This window comes from Astatotilapia calliptera, chromosome 14, assembly GCF_964374335.1.
Source record: "Astatotilapia calliptera chromosome 14, fAstCal68.1, whole genome shotgun sequence".
Lineage (NCBI taxonomy): Eukaryota > Metazoa > Chordata > Actinopteri > Cichliformes > Cichlidae > Astatotilapia > Astatotilapia calliptera.
In genome coordinates this window covers 33,470,063-33,485,000 of record NC_137435.1, presented here as the reverse complement: position 1 = coordinate 33,485,000, position 14,938 = coordinate 33,470,063, and the positions used below count along the sequence as shown (strand labels likewise).

General features: G+C 42.4%; 1 protein-coding gene across 2 annotated transcripts in view; it reads right to left on the bottom strand.

The window, feature by feature from the left end:
* Window positions 1–14,938, bottom strand: part of LOC113035750 (calsyntenin-2) — a 356,909-nt gene that overhangs the window by 25,198 nt on the left and 316,773 nt on the right. For both annotated transcript variants that reach the window (XM_026191409.2, XM_080288631.1), the window contains 2 exons: window positions 11,756–11,922; window positions 8,576–8,724 (listed from right to left, as the gene is read on the bottom strand). In XM_026191409.2, coding sequence (XP_026047194.1) covers window positions 8,576–8,724; window positions 11,756–11,922 — 316 coding nt within the window. The remainder of the gene's footprint in view (window positions 1–8,575; window positions 8,725–11,755; window positions 11,923–14,938) is intronic.

Here is a 14,938-nt window from a genome sequence, read left to right as displayed (position 1 = left end):
TATAATTTTAATAAATGACAAATTAAAAAGGCATGAACAGTTTTTGTATCAAAAAAATATCGAACCGTGACACCAAAGTATCGAACTGAACAGTGAATTTTGTGTATCGTTGCACCCCTAATATATATACATACATATATTTTGCCTCAGACAGTCAGAAATATTATAATTCAGATCAGTACATTTACATATTTTTGTATCTATAAAAAGAAAGCTGACACTCGCAAGACTTTATCAAAGGTGTGAGCATCACAGCAGAGGCCTTTGTGTCAAAGTAGCTGAAGATAAAACACAGTAAAACATGGTGATTTTCCTGGCCTGGGATTTTAGAAAAATATTCTGCAGTACATCAAAAACGAAAGAAAACCATTAATCAACATATGAACATTACCTCTGAAGTTACAGCGGTTTTATTACAGACACAGCTAAGCGTTTTGCATAATTTTAAAAAGTTTACATTTGTTCAGAAGCCTATTGAATGGCAGAAATGAGGCTTTCTTTTCGGAAGTAAGTAAAAGGGAAAAAAACAGCGGCCGACAGCGCTGTAAACAACGGTAGACTTGTGCGTAACAAGCAAGCGAATAATGCAGAAAACAGATTTTTAGACGGGAAACTGTTGTTGAAGAGAGAGAGAGCAGTGCATGAAGTGTGGTGGAAGCAAAACAGCAAAAGTCAGAGGGAATTCATGACGATGTTTTTGTGAAGCGTAGTTTGGATCTTCTTTTGCTGCTGGTTCGGTCAATAACGTTTGGAGAGAGATAAAACGAACAGCTTTAGAATCAGCGCAAAAAAGACGTAAACACAAAGCGTGGACCCGCCAAAACATCAGAATCAGCGAGCTGTCGGCTTTCAGCCCCGACCGTGTCCGTGCCATCGGTGAGAAAGGCGACATCTCACTGATTCTGATCCGTCGGCGGGTGCTTTGTTTTTATGTCTGTGCAGAATCCGTGTACCTCCTCTCATTTACTGTTTTAGCTGTTTGGTGGTTCTTGAAATTTTGTGAGGTTTAACCTGAGATTCTGGCATTAACGGATATGGTCGCCCACTAAAGTTGTTCCCTAATACTTTAACTGTTGCAGTAATCTTCACATCATCAGATCTTTGTCTTCTCCATGCACCTTGGAAGTAGGTGAAGTTGTGCCACAAAAATGTGTTGGCTTTCTCTAACGTTGCAAGGTCTTCACCTTTCAAAGACCTGTATAAAGCTCATACTGGTGATTGTTGTTGTGAATTGGCTCAAAATTGAAATCAATTATGAGCAATCACACATGCTTTATGCCATATTCTGAATAAGAATAAGAAAACATCCTGCTAATTAACAGTGTGTGTGTGGATGTTGATGTAGAAGAAACCAGAAATGAACTAAATTAAACTCATATGTGAGTTTTTCTTTAATTTATGACAAATATAACATGTAACACACCTATTAGCTGATATATTTGCTGAATTGTCAAAATCACACGGATACATTTTCAAGTCTTGAATGTAGCGCTATCATTTAAAAAATGGAGCAAATTCATTTTCACTTTCTTGACACAAAAGACTGAAACAAAAGAGAAAAAAAAACCCTCTTAAACTTAGCCTAACAGCAGAGAAAAACCTGACTGCAGTCTCTAATCCTCTGTAGTCAGGGGCATGAGGCCACAGTTTGGGACAAAAACAGGTTTCGGGGCATTGTGTAATCTTTCCCTTTCTTTCCTACGGTTATGGCTGGTGTTATGTGTCTGCGTGCCTGCTTGCAGCTTGGGCACCAAGCCATTATTGTGAGCAGTGGGAGATACAAACTCAGTGATGCGGGAAGTCGGCTGCTGCGTGGGCCTGCAAAACACACACACACACGCAAACAGCAACTGGAGCCACGCCAACTTAATTATAAAGAAATATGACAAGGGAGCTTAAAAGGGCTGTTGCAAAGATTAGCACTGGATACTTTTATTTGCAAGATGCTTGGAGTAATTGCAGTTATTAGGTGTCAGCACAAAACAAATTTAAATGCATTTGGAGGAATCAATTATCATCTCTGTTTATTATGTGAAGAGCGATACTTTCCGCATCAGTCAAAACGGGAGTTTGTTCCAGCACTCGCGGACACGTCGTGGCAGCTGGCCATGTTTCAGCCTCCCAGTGTAACCGAGTCTGTGAAATCGCCCGTGTTATCAACTAGACTGTACACAAGGATTTACTGCTGGAAACTCACAATGGCTCACAAAGAGACTTATAGCCACAGGCTGACCATTAAGCAGTCTAGGAGAAAAACTGAGGTCAGTCAATATCAGTCAGGAACTAAAGGTTATGAGCAAAGCCCCCTTACATTTCTTATTTTGTCAATAGAGGTGTTCTTCTGTAAGAAGAGTCAACTTTAAACAAACATGCTTAAATTAACAAATCATAAATATAATGCAGAAAAGACCATATAGAGTATTGAATTAAATCTTAACCTGACCATGAATGGACTGGATTGTCTATTTATGGCACATTACCATGCAGGGAGTAGCCATCAGTAGACAGTTACACTGTGACCACAGACCAAGTGGTCAGCAGCAATATTCAGGTAGGCTGTGATATTTAAACGCCCTTCAAAATGTATGAATATCCCCCACACCAGCCTAAACCGCTGATACAAGTCAGGATGGCTCCAAGCTTTCATATTGTTTATACCAAATTCTGACCATGTTGCCTCACAGCAAGAAGACTGTCTTCATGTTGCAGCAGAAATTGAGACTCATCAGACCAGGCAACGTTTTTCCAATCTTCTATTGTCCAGTTCTGGTCCGTGTGAACTGTAGTCTTTGGTTCCTGTTTTAGCAGAAAAGGAGTGTCACCTAGGGTGTCCTTGACCATGTCTACATGTAGTTGCTGCCGTGTGATATGCTGATTAGATATTTCTCTAAATGAGCAGTTGAAGACCTAACAAAGAGACCAGTGCCCAGTGTGTCTGTTGCTGGAGGAAACCTGAAAGACCACAGATTACACATTAAACACATGCCTACAACATGACTCATTCACCCATTCACTTTTTTCTATAAATATGTGCTTTCTATCTAACATTTACACACATTCATACTCCGATGGATGTACCCGAGAGCAACTTGGGGTGCGTATCTTGCCCAAGGATATTAGGCATCCAGACTGGAGCAGCCAGGGATCGAAACACCAGCCATCCAATGAGTAGATGACCTACTCTACCTTCTGAACTACAGCTCAGCTGTTTTGTCTGTTCCATGTCCTTGTTTTTTAAACTCCTCTAGGTACCAAGCAAAAATTGTAGGCTTGGTTATGAACGTGTCAGCCCACAAACTTCAAACCTAACAGGAATCTCTTGGAGACACTTGTCTGATTTAAAAGACACTCGACACAGCAAAGCTACAACTAGCTTACAGCTGGCTTCATGATACTTTCTTTGCAAGACTGTTTTGACGGGTAAAAAATGTCATGCGCTCCTACACTGAAATTATTGGTAAGTTGAGGTCACATGGCAAACAACCAGACTTTCAGTTTACAGCTTGCATTTTGCAGTGATTACTACACCACTCATTTAGTCCTCATATAAACATGACATGCCATTTTCATCCTACTACGTAATAGCTGTTAAACTTTATGATCTGATTATAGCTTTGTGTGGTAAAGCAGCTTATTAGCCCTGTTATGTTAGTCAGAGTCTTCTAGAAGAAAACCTTTATAGTGTGTGTTTTATTATCAGACTGCTCGTATATAAACATATACACATCGCTATCACTCAGAGTGCTCCTGCTGTTACGGAGAAGCATAAAGATTAAAGTCAGGGTAGCAGAGCTCTAGAACTAGCTCATATAGTTGGAATGATGCTATAATAACTACTAGTAATTACTGACATTTAAAAACATCAGAAGTCAAGATGACTCCCACGCAGATATAGCTACAGTGATTAGTATAAGACTAACAACCTGATAAGCATTCCTTTTTGAGGTTTTGCAGGCATGTGACCACCATTCTGGATGCCTGAGATTCATAGTGACAGTGTAAGAGCCCAGTCACACATGCCTAGAGACTGGTCCATGACCATTTGTTAACCAGTGGTTGTGAGGGAAAAATGTATATTTCATTACCGGTCGCTGGAGGTTGATGGCAGTCGCTGGGAAAATGATTGCTAAATCCCCAGGCACACAAGCCTACGGACCAGTAAGTGACCACCATGGCAACCACCTATCACTAAGGAAAAGCATGTATTCTCTAATCGTTTGGAAAAATCCTCACTGGGATTGCTTTGGCTTTTAGCATTTTGCTGCGGTTGTACTTTAAATGAAAGTGAGTTGTCCAAGCTGTGCTGACACTGTGGGAAGTACAACACAGACCAGAAATGGAGACGGTCTGACCATCAGAATAAAAGTTGCACCTTATGGCTAGTAGTTAGCAAGTGTTTGCAGACAAACGTAAGAAACTGCAGCCAACTGTAACAATTTGGTAGCAACCACAGCAATGACGAAGAGGTTTTTGGCGTAGCACCTGATAGGTTTGTAGCTTGAACCCATCCGCTGGAACGTTGAAGACAATAGGGTAGCCTCCCCCTCACCCTAGATGGTTCATCCTAGATAACACGGTGAGGAAGTCCTGCAGTTCATCTAAACAAAGAGCACTTAGACTAGAACAGACGCAACTACGTTAATCCTACCATAAAACAATAAGACACGGTATGACCTCTCATGCTCCCAAAGTGCTGTCTAATACACACAAAGTTCGCAGACTATCAAGGATCAAAACCTCTACCAATCTACAACTAATTACAAAACTCTAAGCATATATAAGTAAATATTTCTAAGCATAAATGACAATCAACAATACAAATCTAACAGCACCTTCTTCGAATTTGATTTCACACAGCTAGAGTTGGCAACACTGCAAGCCAGGCGGGAGAAAACATTTTTACGTCCCATTTTTCAATTGTATCACGTCCAATATAACGGACAACTTTCTGCTTATGACGTCACATCATAAAACTCAATACCTGACCCACAGATTCAGTCATTTTTATTCCCCTATGTAAATACATGTACATGTACAACAGCTCTGCCAGCTTTTACATTTTCCAATTTTATTGTCCACAGACACCACAAACTACTATATTCTTACAAAATGTTGAACTAATATTGCAAAATGGTCAACACTGTCATTGTTATCACTGGTTCTGATAAACTGTATCCTATCCTTCAGCCTTTCTTTGGTCTTTTGATAGTTAATGCTAAAATAATCGTCTGTAATCTGGGTGTGCTATGTGATATTCAGCCTCACTTTTGAGAACTATACAAAGCAGGTTTCTCAGTCCTGCTACTACCGTTTGATCAGCACTGAGTTTCAGCAATACTGAAATGATCATTCATGCTGCAGTGGTCTTGTAACTGGTGTAAATCAAGAATCAATTAATAGATTTCAAATGTTTCAAAATGCAGCAGCAAGACTTCTTGTAAGAACGAAGACAAGTGTACGTATTACACTCGTTTAACGGCTCTACATTTGCTGCTCATTTGTTTTAGAATGCATTTTAAAATTTTATGTCTCACATTTAAAGCCCCTCATGGCTCAAGGAAACATATTGGAACTCTTGTCTCAGTGAGCAGCCTGAGATTCTGCAGGAGAAATCTGACTGTTCACACACAGAGTGTTTGCTGTTTGGGAGACTTGTTGTAAAACGCCCTGCCTGCAGACCTTTGCCTTCTTTTAAATCAGCTATAAAGAAACATTATGTAGAGTTTTTTATAATACACGTTAATATAGCCCTTCCATTTTTGTCCACTTATCCAATTCAGGGTCACGGAGCCCATCCCAGCTGAGATAGACAAGCATTTATACTCGCGTTCACACTAACCCCACTAACTGCATGTCTTTGGACTATGAGAGGAACTCAAAGAGAATCCACGCTGACACAATGAGAACATGCAAGTTCCACACAAAAAGGCCAGACTGAAGGTGGGTTCAAACTCAAGACCGTGTTGCTGTGAGGCAACGGTGCTATCCACCTCTCCACCATGTGAGCACTTTGGTGTTCTTTACTTTATTCTTAACCACTGAGGTACACTGTTTCAGTCTTTACTTGTCTCTTACATGTCTCTGTGTTACACTGCTAAACCAATTTTTATAGTTTGAACTTTGTGTTTTTTAAATCTTTCATAGGGGAATGCTTTTCATTACTGGTAGTATGTCTTTTTTATACAAAATGCTGGTGCTATGATGGCTATACAAACTTTTTATAATATCATATATAACACAACATTACATATGAATTCTTAAAATGATTCTTAAAACTGGCACACAGTTCTCCTCCTTGAATCGCTACCTTAACGTGGTGGAGGGGTTTGTGTGTCCCAGGGATCCCAGGGGCTATGTTGTCTGGGGGCTTTTGCCCCCTGGTAGGGTCTCCCATGGCAAATTGGTCCTGGGTGAGGGACCAGACAAAGAGCGATTCAGAAGACCCTTATGAAAAGAATATCGAGGGAACAGTTTACCCTGCCCGGGATAGGGTTACCGGGGCCCTGCCCTGGAGCCAGGCCCGGGGAGGGTGCCCGAGGGCGAGCGTCCCGGTCTCGGATAAAGTGGATGAAGATGGATGGATGGATTCTTAAAACTCATTTTCTGGGACGTATTGCATATATTTTTCCATTTCTAAAGTTTTGGACATTTGCATCCCAAACCACGACTGGCTACGACACAAGCCATGTCGTATCAAGTCGTGATTGTTCACCCTCACGTTGAACATTCCACGGCCAATCTCAAGTGGGCATGTGCAGTAATGTTTTTCCAGACCGGTATTTTCACCAGTTTTAGCAGGAAAAAGCACAGGTGCGTGTCAAGGGGGTCCCAGTGCTGTGCGTTGTGTCTCACTGGCAAAGGCTTGTGGGATACCTTAATGAACCACAGCCAGTGTTAATGTCATTAGTCACACCTGGACTTTGATCACACACACAGGTGTTTTCTCTCTGGCTGATTAGATCTGTTATCTGCAGCACTTCTCCAATCACATCTGAGCCCCAGAGCCAGCTGAAAGCACCTGTCCGGGAAGCGTCCGTCTCCATTTTCGTGTTTTTGTGGTACGAGAATAATGCACCGTCGACGCCACGTTTACACTTTTGTTGATTCCACAGCATCTAGAACGCGGAATCAATAAAATTCCGCGTTCTAGTACAGATTCCGTGTCTGAACCGCTCTCTGTGACAAAAAACAAGACCGAGGACGAGGGGAACCCAAGATTAACGTGGTTCGTCTAATTATATTCTCAGTGCCTGCAGTAATTTGGCTTATTAGGCGTCAGCAAGAAAGACGTTTAATTGCATCGCCAGGAAATATTTAGCATCTCTGTTTATTTGTGTAAAGCCATGCTGTCTGTAGCAGTGAAGGGAGTTTGTTCACCCGCTGATGCCTTCTTGCAGGAGGCCAATTTCCAGACTCTCAGTGTAACTAACAGAGCTGAAAGGCAAGATTTACTGTCTTTTTTTTTCTGGAGTCAAACTGGATGTTTAAATAAAACTCATCCCCTAAACATGCTTTTGAGTGGACCCCATTTTTAAACATTAGCCACACATGTCCTCAAGTAGTGTTTTATTCCTTATTTTACACACACACACACACACACACACACACACACACACACACACACACACACACACGCACAGCTGCGGCAACTCACAGACTAGTCAGCAGTCTGTGGAAAAACTTCATTTAAACAACATTTAGCAATGATGCAAGCTTAGCCCTTATTAGCATAATGTATTCCTTGATAATCGGTGCGCCTCCAGCTACGACTCTGCTTCATCACCAGCAGCTTGTGCAGCACACACACCAACATGTGCATACTCATCCATCCACACACTCACACACTCTTCTGCTGTGTTAGTTGAAGTTCTCGGGCCTGCCGCTGTGCATCGTACCCATCGGGAGGGCGGAGAGTGAAACCCCAGGGCTGTGCTGCAGGGGTCTACATATATTTAAAACAATCATGAATTTTAATGGTAACCCGCCAAGGGAGGCTGTTTTACCAGCCAGCCTCTCTTCTCTGTGCCTTGCGTCTACAAGCATGCACGCACACGCACACACACACACACACACACGCGCACACACACACACACACACACACACACACACACACACACACACACACACACACACACACCCTCTCCTTTTGCATCTCTCTTCCCCTCGTTCCTCTGGCAAAATCCAGGAAGAATTATTAATACATGACATGAAAATGTAAAAACCAGCCCCCGGTGGCGACAGTGAACCGAAAATGGTGTATTAAAGGAAAGGGGAAGCGACAGCAGAGGAAAACGAGAAACAGAGGGCGGGGTGGGGATCAATGCGCGGAAAGGGAATCATATATCAGTCGCAGTGTGATGTCTGCCATGTTGTTTTAACAGAAGTGTCGAGGTGGGCGAACATCTTAAAGAAAAGGTACCCAGAAACAGAGAAAGTGTGTGAACACTAAAGGAAACAAATATCGTCGTGTAGGAAGAAAAAAACGACAGAGAGACACACACACGAAGCAGATTTCAGTAAAGATAAAGGAGAAAAAACAAGGCGAAGAACAAGACGAACGCGGCAGTGCACTCACTGGACGGTAGTGGAGATGTGCAGGCGTCGGATGCCTGGTGTGGGAAACTGACGGGAGTTTATGTAGGAAACTTTCCTCACAGCGGCGTTCATGTTCTCCAAGTCCTCGCCCTCCATTACCAGGATGGATTGAGCTGGGTTAAAGTGAAACTAGGGAGAGAGAAAACACAGATGTTAGACGGAGAGCGAGAACTGACACAGCAGATGATAAAATGTCCGTGGGAACAGAGCCATTTAAAACTGAAATCAGTCAGCTCTAATTGAGATGCTGTAGATTAGCCTGTGCATACGAAAGCTGACAGAGTGAAAGCGTGCAGGGCATGGGCAGATTAACCTGCTGCAGGAGAAGGGGGGGCAGGGGTACAGATTCCACTCTCTGTGCAAAACTTACCGTTTACATACCGCACGGCTCACGCTTTGCTGTGTGGTAATGTGATTAAACTCCAACGATTTCAAGTCGTGGCCTTAAGAGCAAATAATTAAATGGAATCGGTACTATATGGATGTTTCAGGGGTGGCCGCAGATTCGAAGGAAGAACAGCTTATCCAATAATCTGAGATGCTTTATTCAAAATCCAGATCCTCAAGTCTGCATGTTTGCCCAAGATACGACCTATAAACATGCCGCCGTGTGTCATCTCTGTTTATTGTATGTGTTTGTGGGTTTGACCAAGTGAATGTGGCTTATACTGAGAGTAGAAAAGACTAGAAAAAACAACATTTTCAAATGTATTTCTTTCACTTATCCCATTCAGGGTCACGATTCAAATGAATAAGCGTTCCTGGGTAAACTGGAGGAGGTTGCGTGAGGAGAGGGAGCTCTGGATTTGTCTGCTTAGGCTCCTGTGGCTGAAACCCAGAAAACCAACTTTTTGTTGCTGAACCTTTAGTGTATAGTGTTTGATATTTGTGATGCAACAAGAGGCAAGGGTGCTTATAATCCCATGGTAGCACTATCATGCCCAGCCCTCAGGCAGATGCACCTATGGTATAAATTTGAAAATCCTTGAGGTCAGCATCACTGAGATTCGAACTCATCTGAGATTTTTAGTAGATGCACGATGATATTTCAAAATCCTATGTCACCTCCTCGAGTTATCATATTCACAAACTTGGGGGTCCACGCTGCCCGCCTGCCCGGCGGGTTGACAGCAATACTCCATCAGCCTGAGGGGTAAAAACTGAATAATTTCAGCAGCGTTTCTGCAAATGATAAAAGGTCACTACCTTTCTGCTTGTTTCCAGGCAGTCCCTGTGTTCTACAGGTTTCACTGTACAGTGGTGCACACATTAGTTTGCAGAGACTCGCAACTTGTTTGAATCAGGCAATCCATCAAAGTGAACATCACGGCTGCGCTGCTTTACCATGCAATGGCATAAAACAAACACATCCAATGTTCACTGTGATGGATCACCTGTTTCAAGGTAGTTTCAGGCTTCTGCTTCCATACTGTACTGAAATAAATGAAAACCTGGCATAACTAAACATGGCAGTATGATAATAATGGGAATATGCATGAACTAGTAAATATCGTAAACATAGAGACACACAGTAGAGCTGGTTTTACAGAGCAGTGTGCTCTCCTGCAGAGTTTGATGGTAGCGATTTGAAGCCTTCTTACTTCAAAAAGGATTCAGTGTTCTCCTGCCAGAACTGCAATGAGTAGTTCCCATTTTCTAAAACTGGGTATCAGCACCAGGGTGAAGTTACTCCTCCTCTCTGTGGTGCTCTATACAGCTCTATACTGTCATTTTCCCCATTCACACTTCTTTCTGTCTCCTCTCATCTTCTGTTCTCTGTCTATACTTTGTGTCTACCTGCCTCTCTGCCTGTTATTCTCCTCTGATTGTGCAGTGCCAGCTGTCCACCTGCCTGGCTAAGCTTCCCGTGGACTTCCAGGGGCCAGATGAGTGTGTGGCTAAGAAGAAAATTAAATGGCTCTCAAAAGATAAACTGCATTGGCCCTAGAGAGGCTCTCCTCTTCTCTCTCATATCCTCCACCTCATCCCAGCATGCCTTTTCAAAAGGCTGGCATGCATCTCTTTGCTGCGCCACAGCACAAGGTTCTCTATAGAAGGATCTGGAGTTTGCTGGAGAGGGAAAAGCTGAAGAGGGAGAAAGAATAAAGGAGCTGAGAGTGGTAGGGTGCTTACAGGCGATGGCTTTGAGTCCACACAAAGCCCCATCTATCTTGTATGCCCTCTATCTTGCACAGCACAGTGAGATCAATTAGCTACGCCAGTGAAAAAGGGGAAGAAGAAGGTAGTTGAAGATTTTCAGGAAAGCCAGGTTTGGTTGCCATTACATTTACTGATACGTTTCTTTCTTCTTCATGGTCATGGCGTTTCTAAGGTAACTGCCCAGCTGTCGGGTATAGATGAAGTGCTGGTAAGTGACCTCTGTGTCCAGGGTGTACATCTCTGTTAGAGTTCTCTGCATGAAGTTGATCATGGGCAGCACGTTGGGAGACGTGAACTTGCAGTTTTGTACATAAGAAATGTACACTTGCTTAAGAATAGGAGTTGAGGTACGTTTCCTGCTTCTGGCGGCAGATTTTATTGAGGGCCGGGAAGGCAAGAACCCGACTCGTCTCTTCCCCTGTGCTCCACTGCTTCATTAGTTGCTTAATCAGGTGGCGACACTGTTTGGGTAGACACAGGTAATACGGTACAAGCTGACTGGTGTGCTTCAGGAACGCACAGATGACCGTAGCCTCTGTTAGTCTGGATAACAGCTGAACCACTTACAAGTATATACGCAACACTTTCCTTGTGACATTACGCTATACTGACCAACGTACTGGGTCACATACACATAACACCTACGGAGTGTTGTTACCCCGTAACATTATGTGGTCTGCAACTTCATGACTGAGTTGGTTTATTTCTTAAACACTTTACTTCCTGACTGAGGAATATCTAGGAGATTCCATGAACTGACTTATGGCAACACTGGGATCCTGTTACAGTACCACACTTGAATTCAGCGAGTCATTCAGTAATTGTTTGGCTTTTGGCATCTAAAACACTGAAAAAAGCCCATCCTCTGTTTCTTTTAATATCCATTCTCTTCACTGAACTGATGTGATCTGCACTATTATCCGACGCTTTAAACCAAGATGAGAGGTTTTACTGCAGTCCCTCTTTTTGAAACACCTCCTTTATCTCTGTGTACGTGTACCTTTATACTCTTATCCAGACTCTCGAGGGAGTTTATGTCCAGTCCCTCTTTGCAGGCCTGCAGACAGGATATGACTTTCTGACTCTCAATCTTTCCCGGTCGGATGGTCAATCCAGAGAGGCTTCCCCGGAAATATTGAGTGAACCGCGGCTTGGTCACCTCCCCACCTGCAGAAAACAACAACAAACAGATAAAACAGTGCGTACTACTACAGTTCAGATAAATGAAAATCATTTTTCCACTTTTTATGGAATCATTACAGAAGGTCATGTAAACATTTAGTTACAGTAAACCACTGGTTTATGATCCTTTAGGTCAAATAATGGTTATAAATGGCCCAAAGAATCATGTTTTGTGTCTCCCAACCTATGATTAAGTGGAAGGGTACTGCTGTATAAGTGCAAGTGCTCCTCAGCCAGCCCATCCAGGCTAAATAAAGGTAAGGAAAAAGTCAACACATTTAAAGGCTGTCCTCTGAACTCCATAAAGGCCAATACCAGCGATATGAGTCTCCAAACCACTCATTAGCTGAAAGGTTACCAGCTCTGGGTATCAAAACGTCACCTTTGGATTCCTGTCCTTCCTTTCATTTCTCTCTTCCTTTTCCCTCTTTTGGTCTCTAATTCTGGCGGTAATCCACCGAAGCACTAAAAGTATTGAACATTCCGCTCATATGACAACAAAATCCAAACTGGCTCATTGATCAAACACATTTGGAGGATGAAGTGAAGCAGTGACCGATGGGAAGGGTGCATACCAAGAGAAAGTCTTCCACTCGTGATTAATTGATCTGTCTTGCCTCTCAACATACTTCTGAGAGACTCTGTGCCCTGATCCACCTGCTCTCAAGAGACTGCTGCTGGCAAATCCAGGATGTTTTTCACACCTGCTTCTTAATGTTGGGAAAATATGTACAGCTTTGGCCAAAATCAGGCATGTCCACAGATTCTTCCATGATTGCCGCTTGCTTTGCATCTAATTACTCAGTAGATACAGCAAGTGAGGGACTGGGTCCAGTTATCTAATAGCCTCGAGCTAATCTGTTATTAACCGCATTAACCCGTCAGTTGGATGCCAGTGTCTTTCTTCCACTTTTGCATTGTAAGTAGATTCTTTATAAGTTGATCTCGTTTTGCTCTGACCTGTGAACCTCAGCCTCTGTGTCCAGTAGACACTTAATCCTGCAGCTGTAGACAGTGGGCTCTGGGTAGGATTCCAGATGTAACACATTATTTTTACTGCCTTTACTTTACTGCCAGGCATCTTTGAGTATCTCAGCTCATACAGATGGTAAATAGGTTGTAACAATCTTTACCTCTGGAGGATCCTTACACACATTATATGTGGTGCTGCACTTCTGACAATTCCTTCCTAATGACTGAACTAGCTCTGAAATTTTTAAAGCAGGTATACTGCAGCAGTTGAGTACTACGGATCCCTGCTGTGAAACTGCTGCAGGTAGGTGTCAGTGGCACAATCTGCAGGGTAATATGAAGGAATTGGCAGCCCTTTGGGCTATAGATGTTAAAGGCCAAAGTACTGACAATAACATTTGTCTGCGATGGTCGCCGTGTGTTTATCAGGACACGCCTGTGTCTGTTGAAGGACAAGACACATTCATGCTCAACCTTCAGGACCTCAAAGTTTGATGAGTGAACAGCTGTGGCAAAGGTATTAGCTTTCATGCAAGGCTCCAGTGCACAAGTATTACTGGATTTGACAAAAATAAGAGTCATCTACAAAAATGAAAACTCCCCCTGGATATACTGTCCTTACGCCAGCCATACTTACCTCTGCCAAGGAGGTTATGTTTTTGGCAGCGTTTATGTAATTGATTGAATGAATTCTGATCAATTTAGTGGGGGTGTTAAATCTGTTACATTTTGGCTGACATCCACCAAAGTCTTTAAGGTCAACTCACTGATTTATTGATTAAAAAAAAAAAAAAGCCTCATAAATTAGAAACTATGTGGTGTGTGTTTTCAGGATGTAGTAGCTAATGTTTAAAGATTTCAAAGGTCATGTTACATTTGACCTCTGACCTCTCCTTTAAGGTCAAAGCATTGATCTGAAGGTCAAAGTGATAATAATGATATCCAGAGCTGTTTAAAACTATGTTTCTTACTGCCATTGTTTGTATCACATCACTATGATGGACCTCGGACCTCTTCTTCAATGTCAAATAGGATCAAGCTTTCATAAAATGGCTTTTATCTTTAAACTATAATTAACATTTTACTGCCTTTGTTTGTATTGGTAGTAGTGGATTCTAAATATCACATTATAGTTTGCATTCAAATATCGTTTCACATTTGACCTCTGACCTCACTTTTACATTTCACATCTGCCTTTCTCTCAAGTTGATCCCAAAATGAGTTACAGCTTTAAAGAAAGGGAATGAGCTGCCTTGGTGGAGACTCGTGCTCATTTAGCGCTTCTTCTTTGTCTTAATAACTACAAGTAATTTTTTTGTTCTTATTAAGTCATCATAGGCCAGAGAGGAAAAACCAGAAGCAGGAGAGTACGTCTATTTCCATTTCAATTTCAATACAATAGACCTCCACACTCTTGAAAACTCTTTATACTTTTATGATGATAAACTTTCCTTTGGGGGTCGCCCAGTACCTTCTAATTGTAACGGCACATTTATTACTGTCTTAAGTGATGCATTTAGCTCTTGAATGGCTCAGTCAGCACAGATGGAGACACAACTGACCACTACTGGAAACACTTTATCATGCCTCGCTCTCCTGGTGAGAAAACATGACAGAAATGGGGAGCAGTGAATCCAGCCCTTCAAGTCAGGGAGGCTATGATTGCTGACCTGCAGCTACATTGTGCACAGTGACTACTCAGACAGAGCTCCCTTATCACCCACGGGGCAGACAACAGAGTCCTACCAGTTGATGTGATCTACCCGGGGGATTTTATCAACCCAGCTGCTTGTCATCTGCTCGCCTGCCTTCTTAGATGAGAAACAGATGAAGCCTTTTTCTTGACTAGGAAGTGGGAAATAGAGGGGTAGATATAAAAATTCTTACCCCCTAACTCTTCAGCTTACTGTCCAGTTCATGAATTTAGGTGCAAGTCCCCAGTCATGCTTGTATGACAAATGCTCCCATACACCTACTCGAAAGTTAATGGAAGAGTTTGGAAAAAGCAAGCAGGAAACAGACTTTTGAA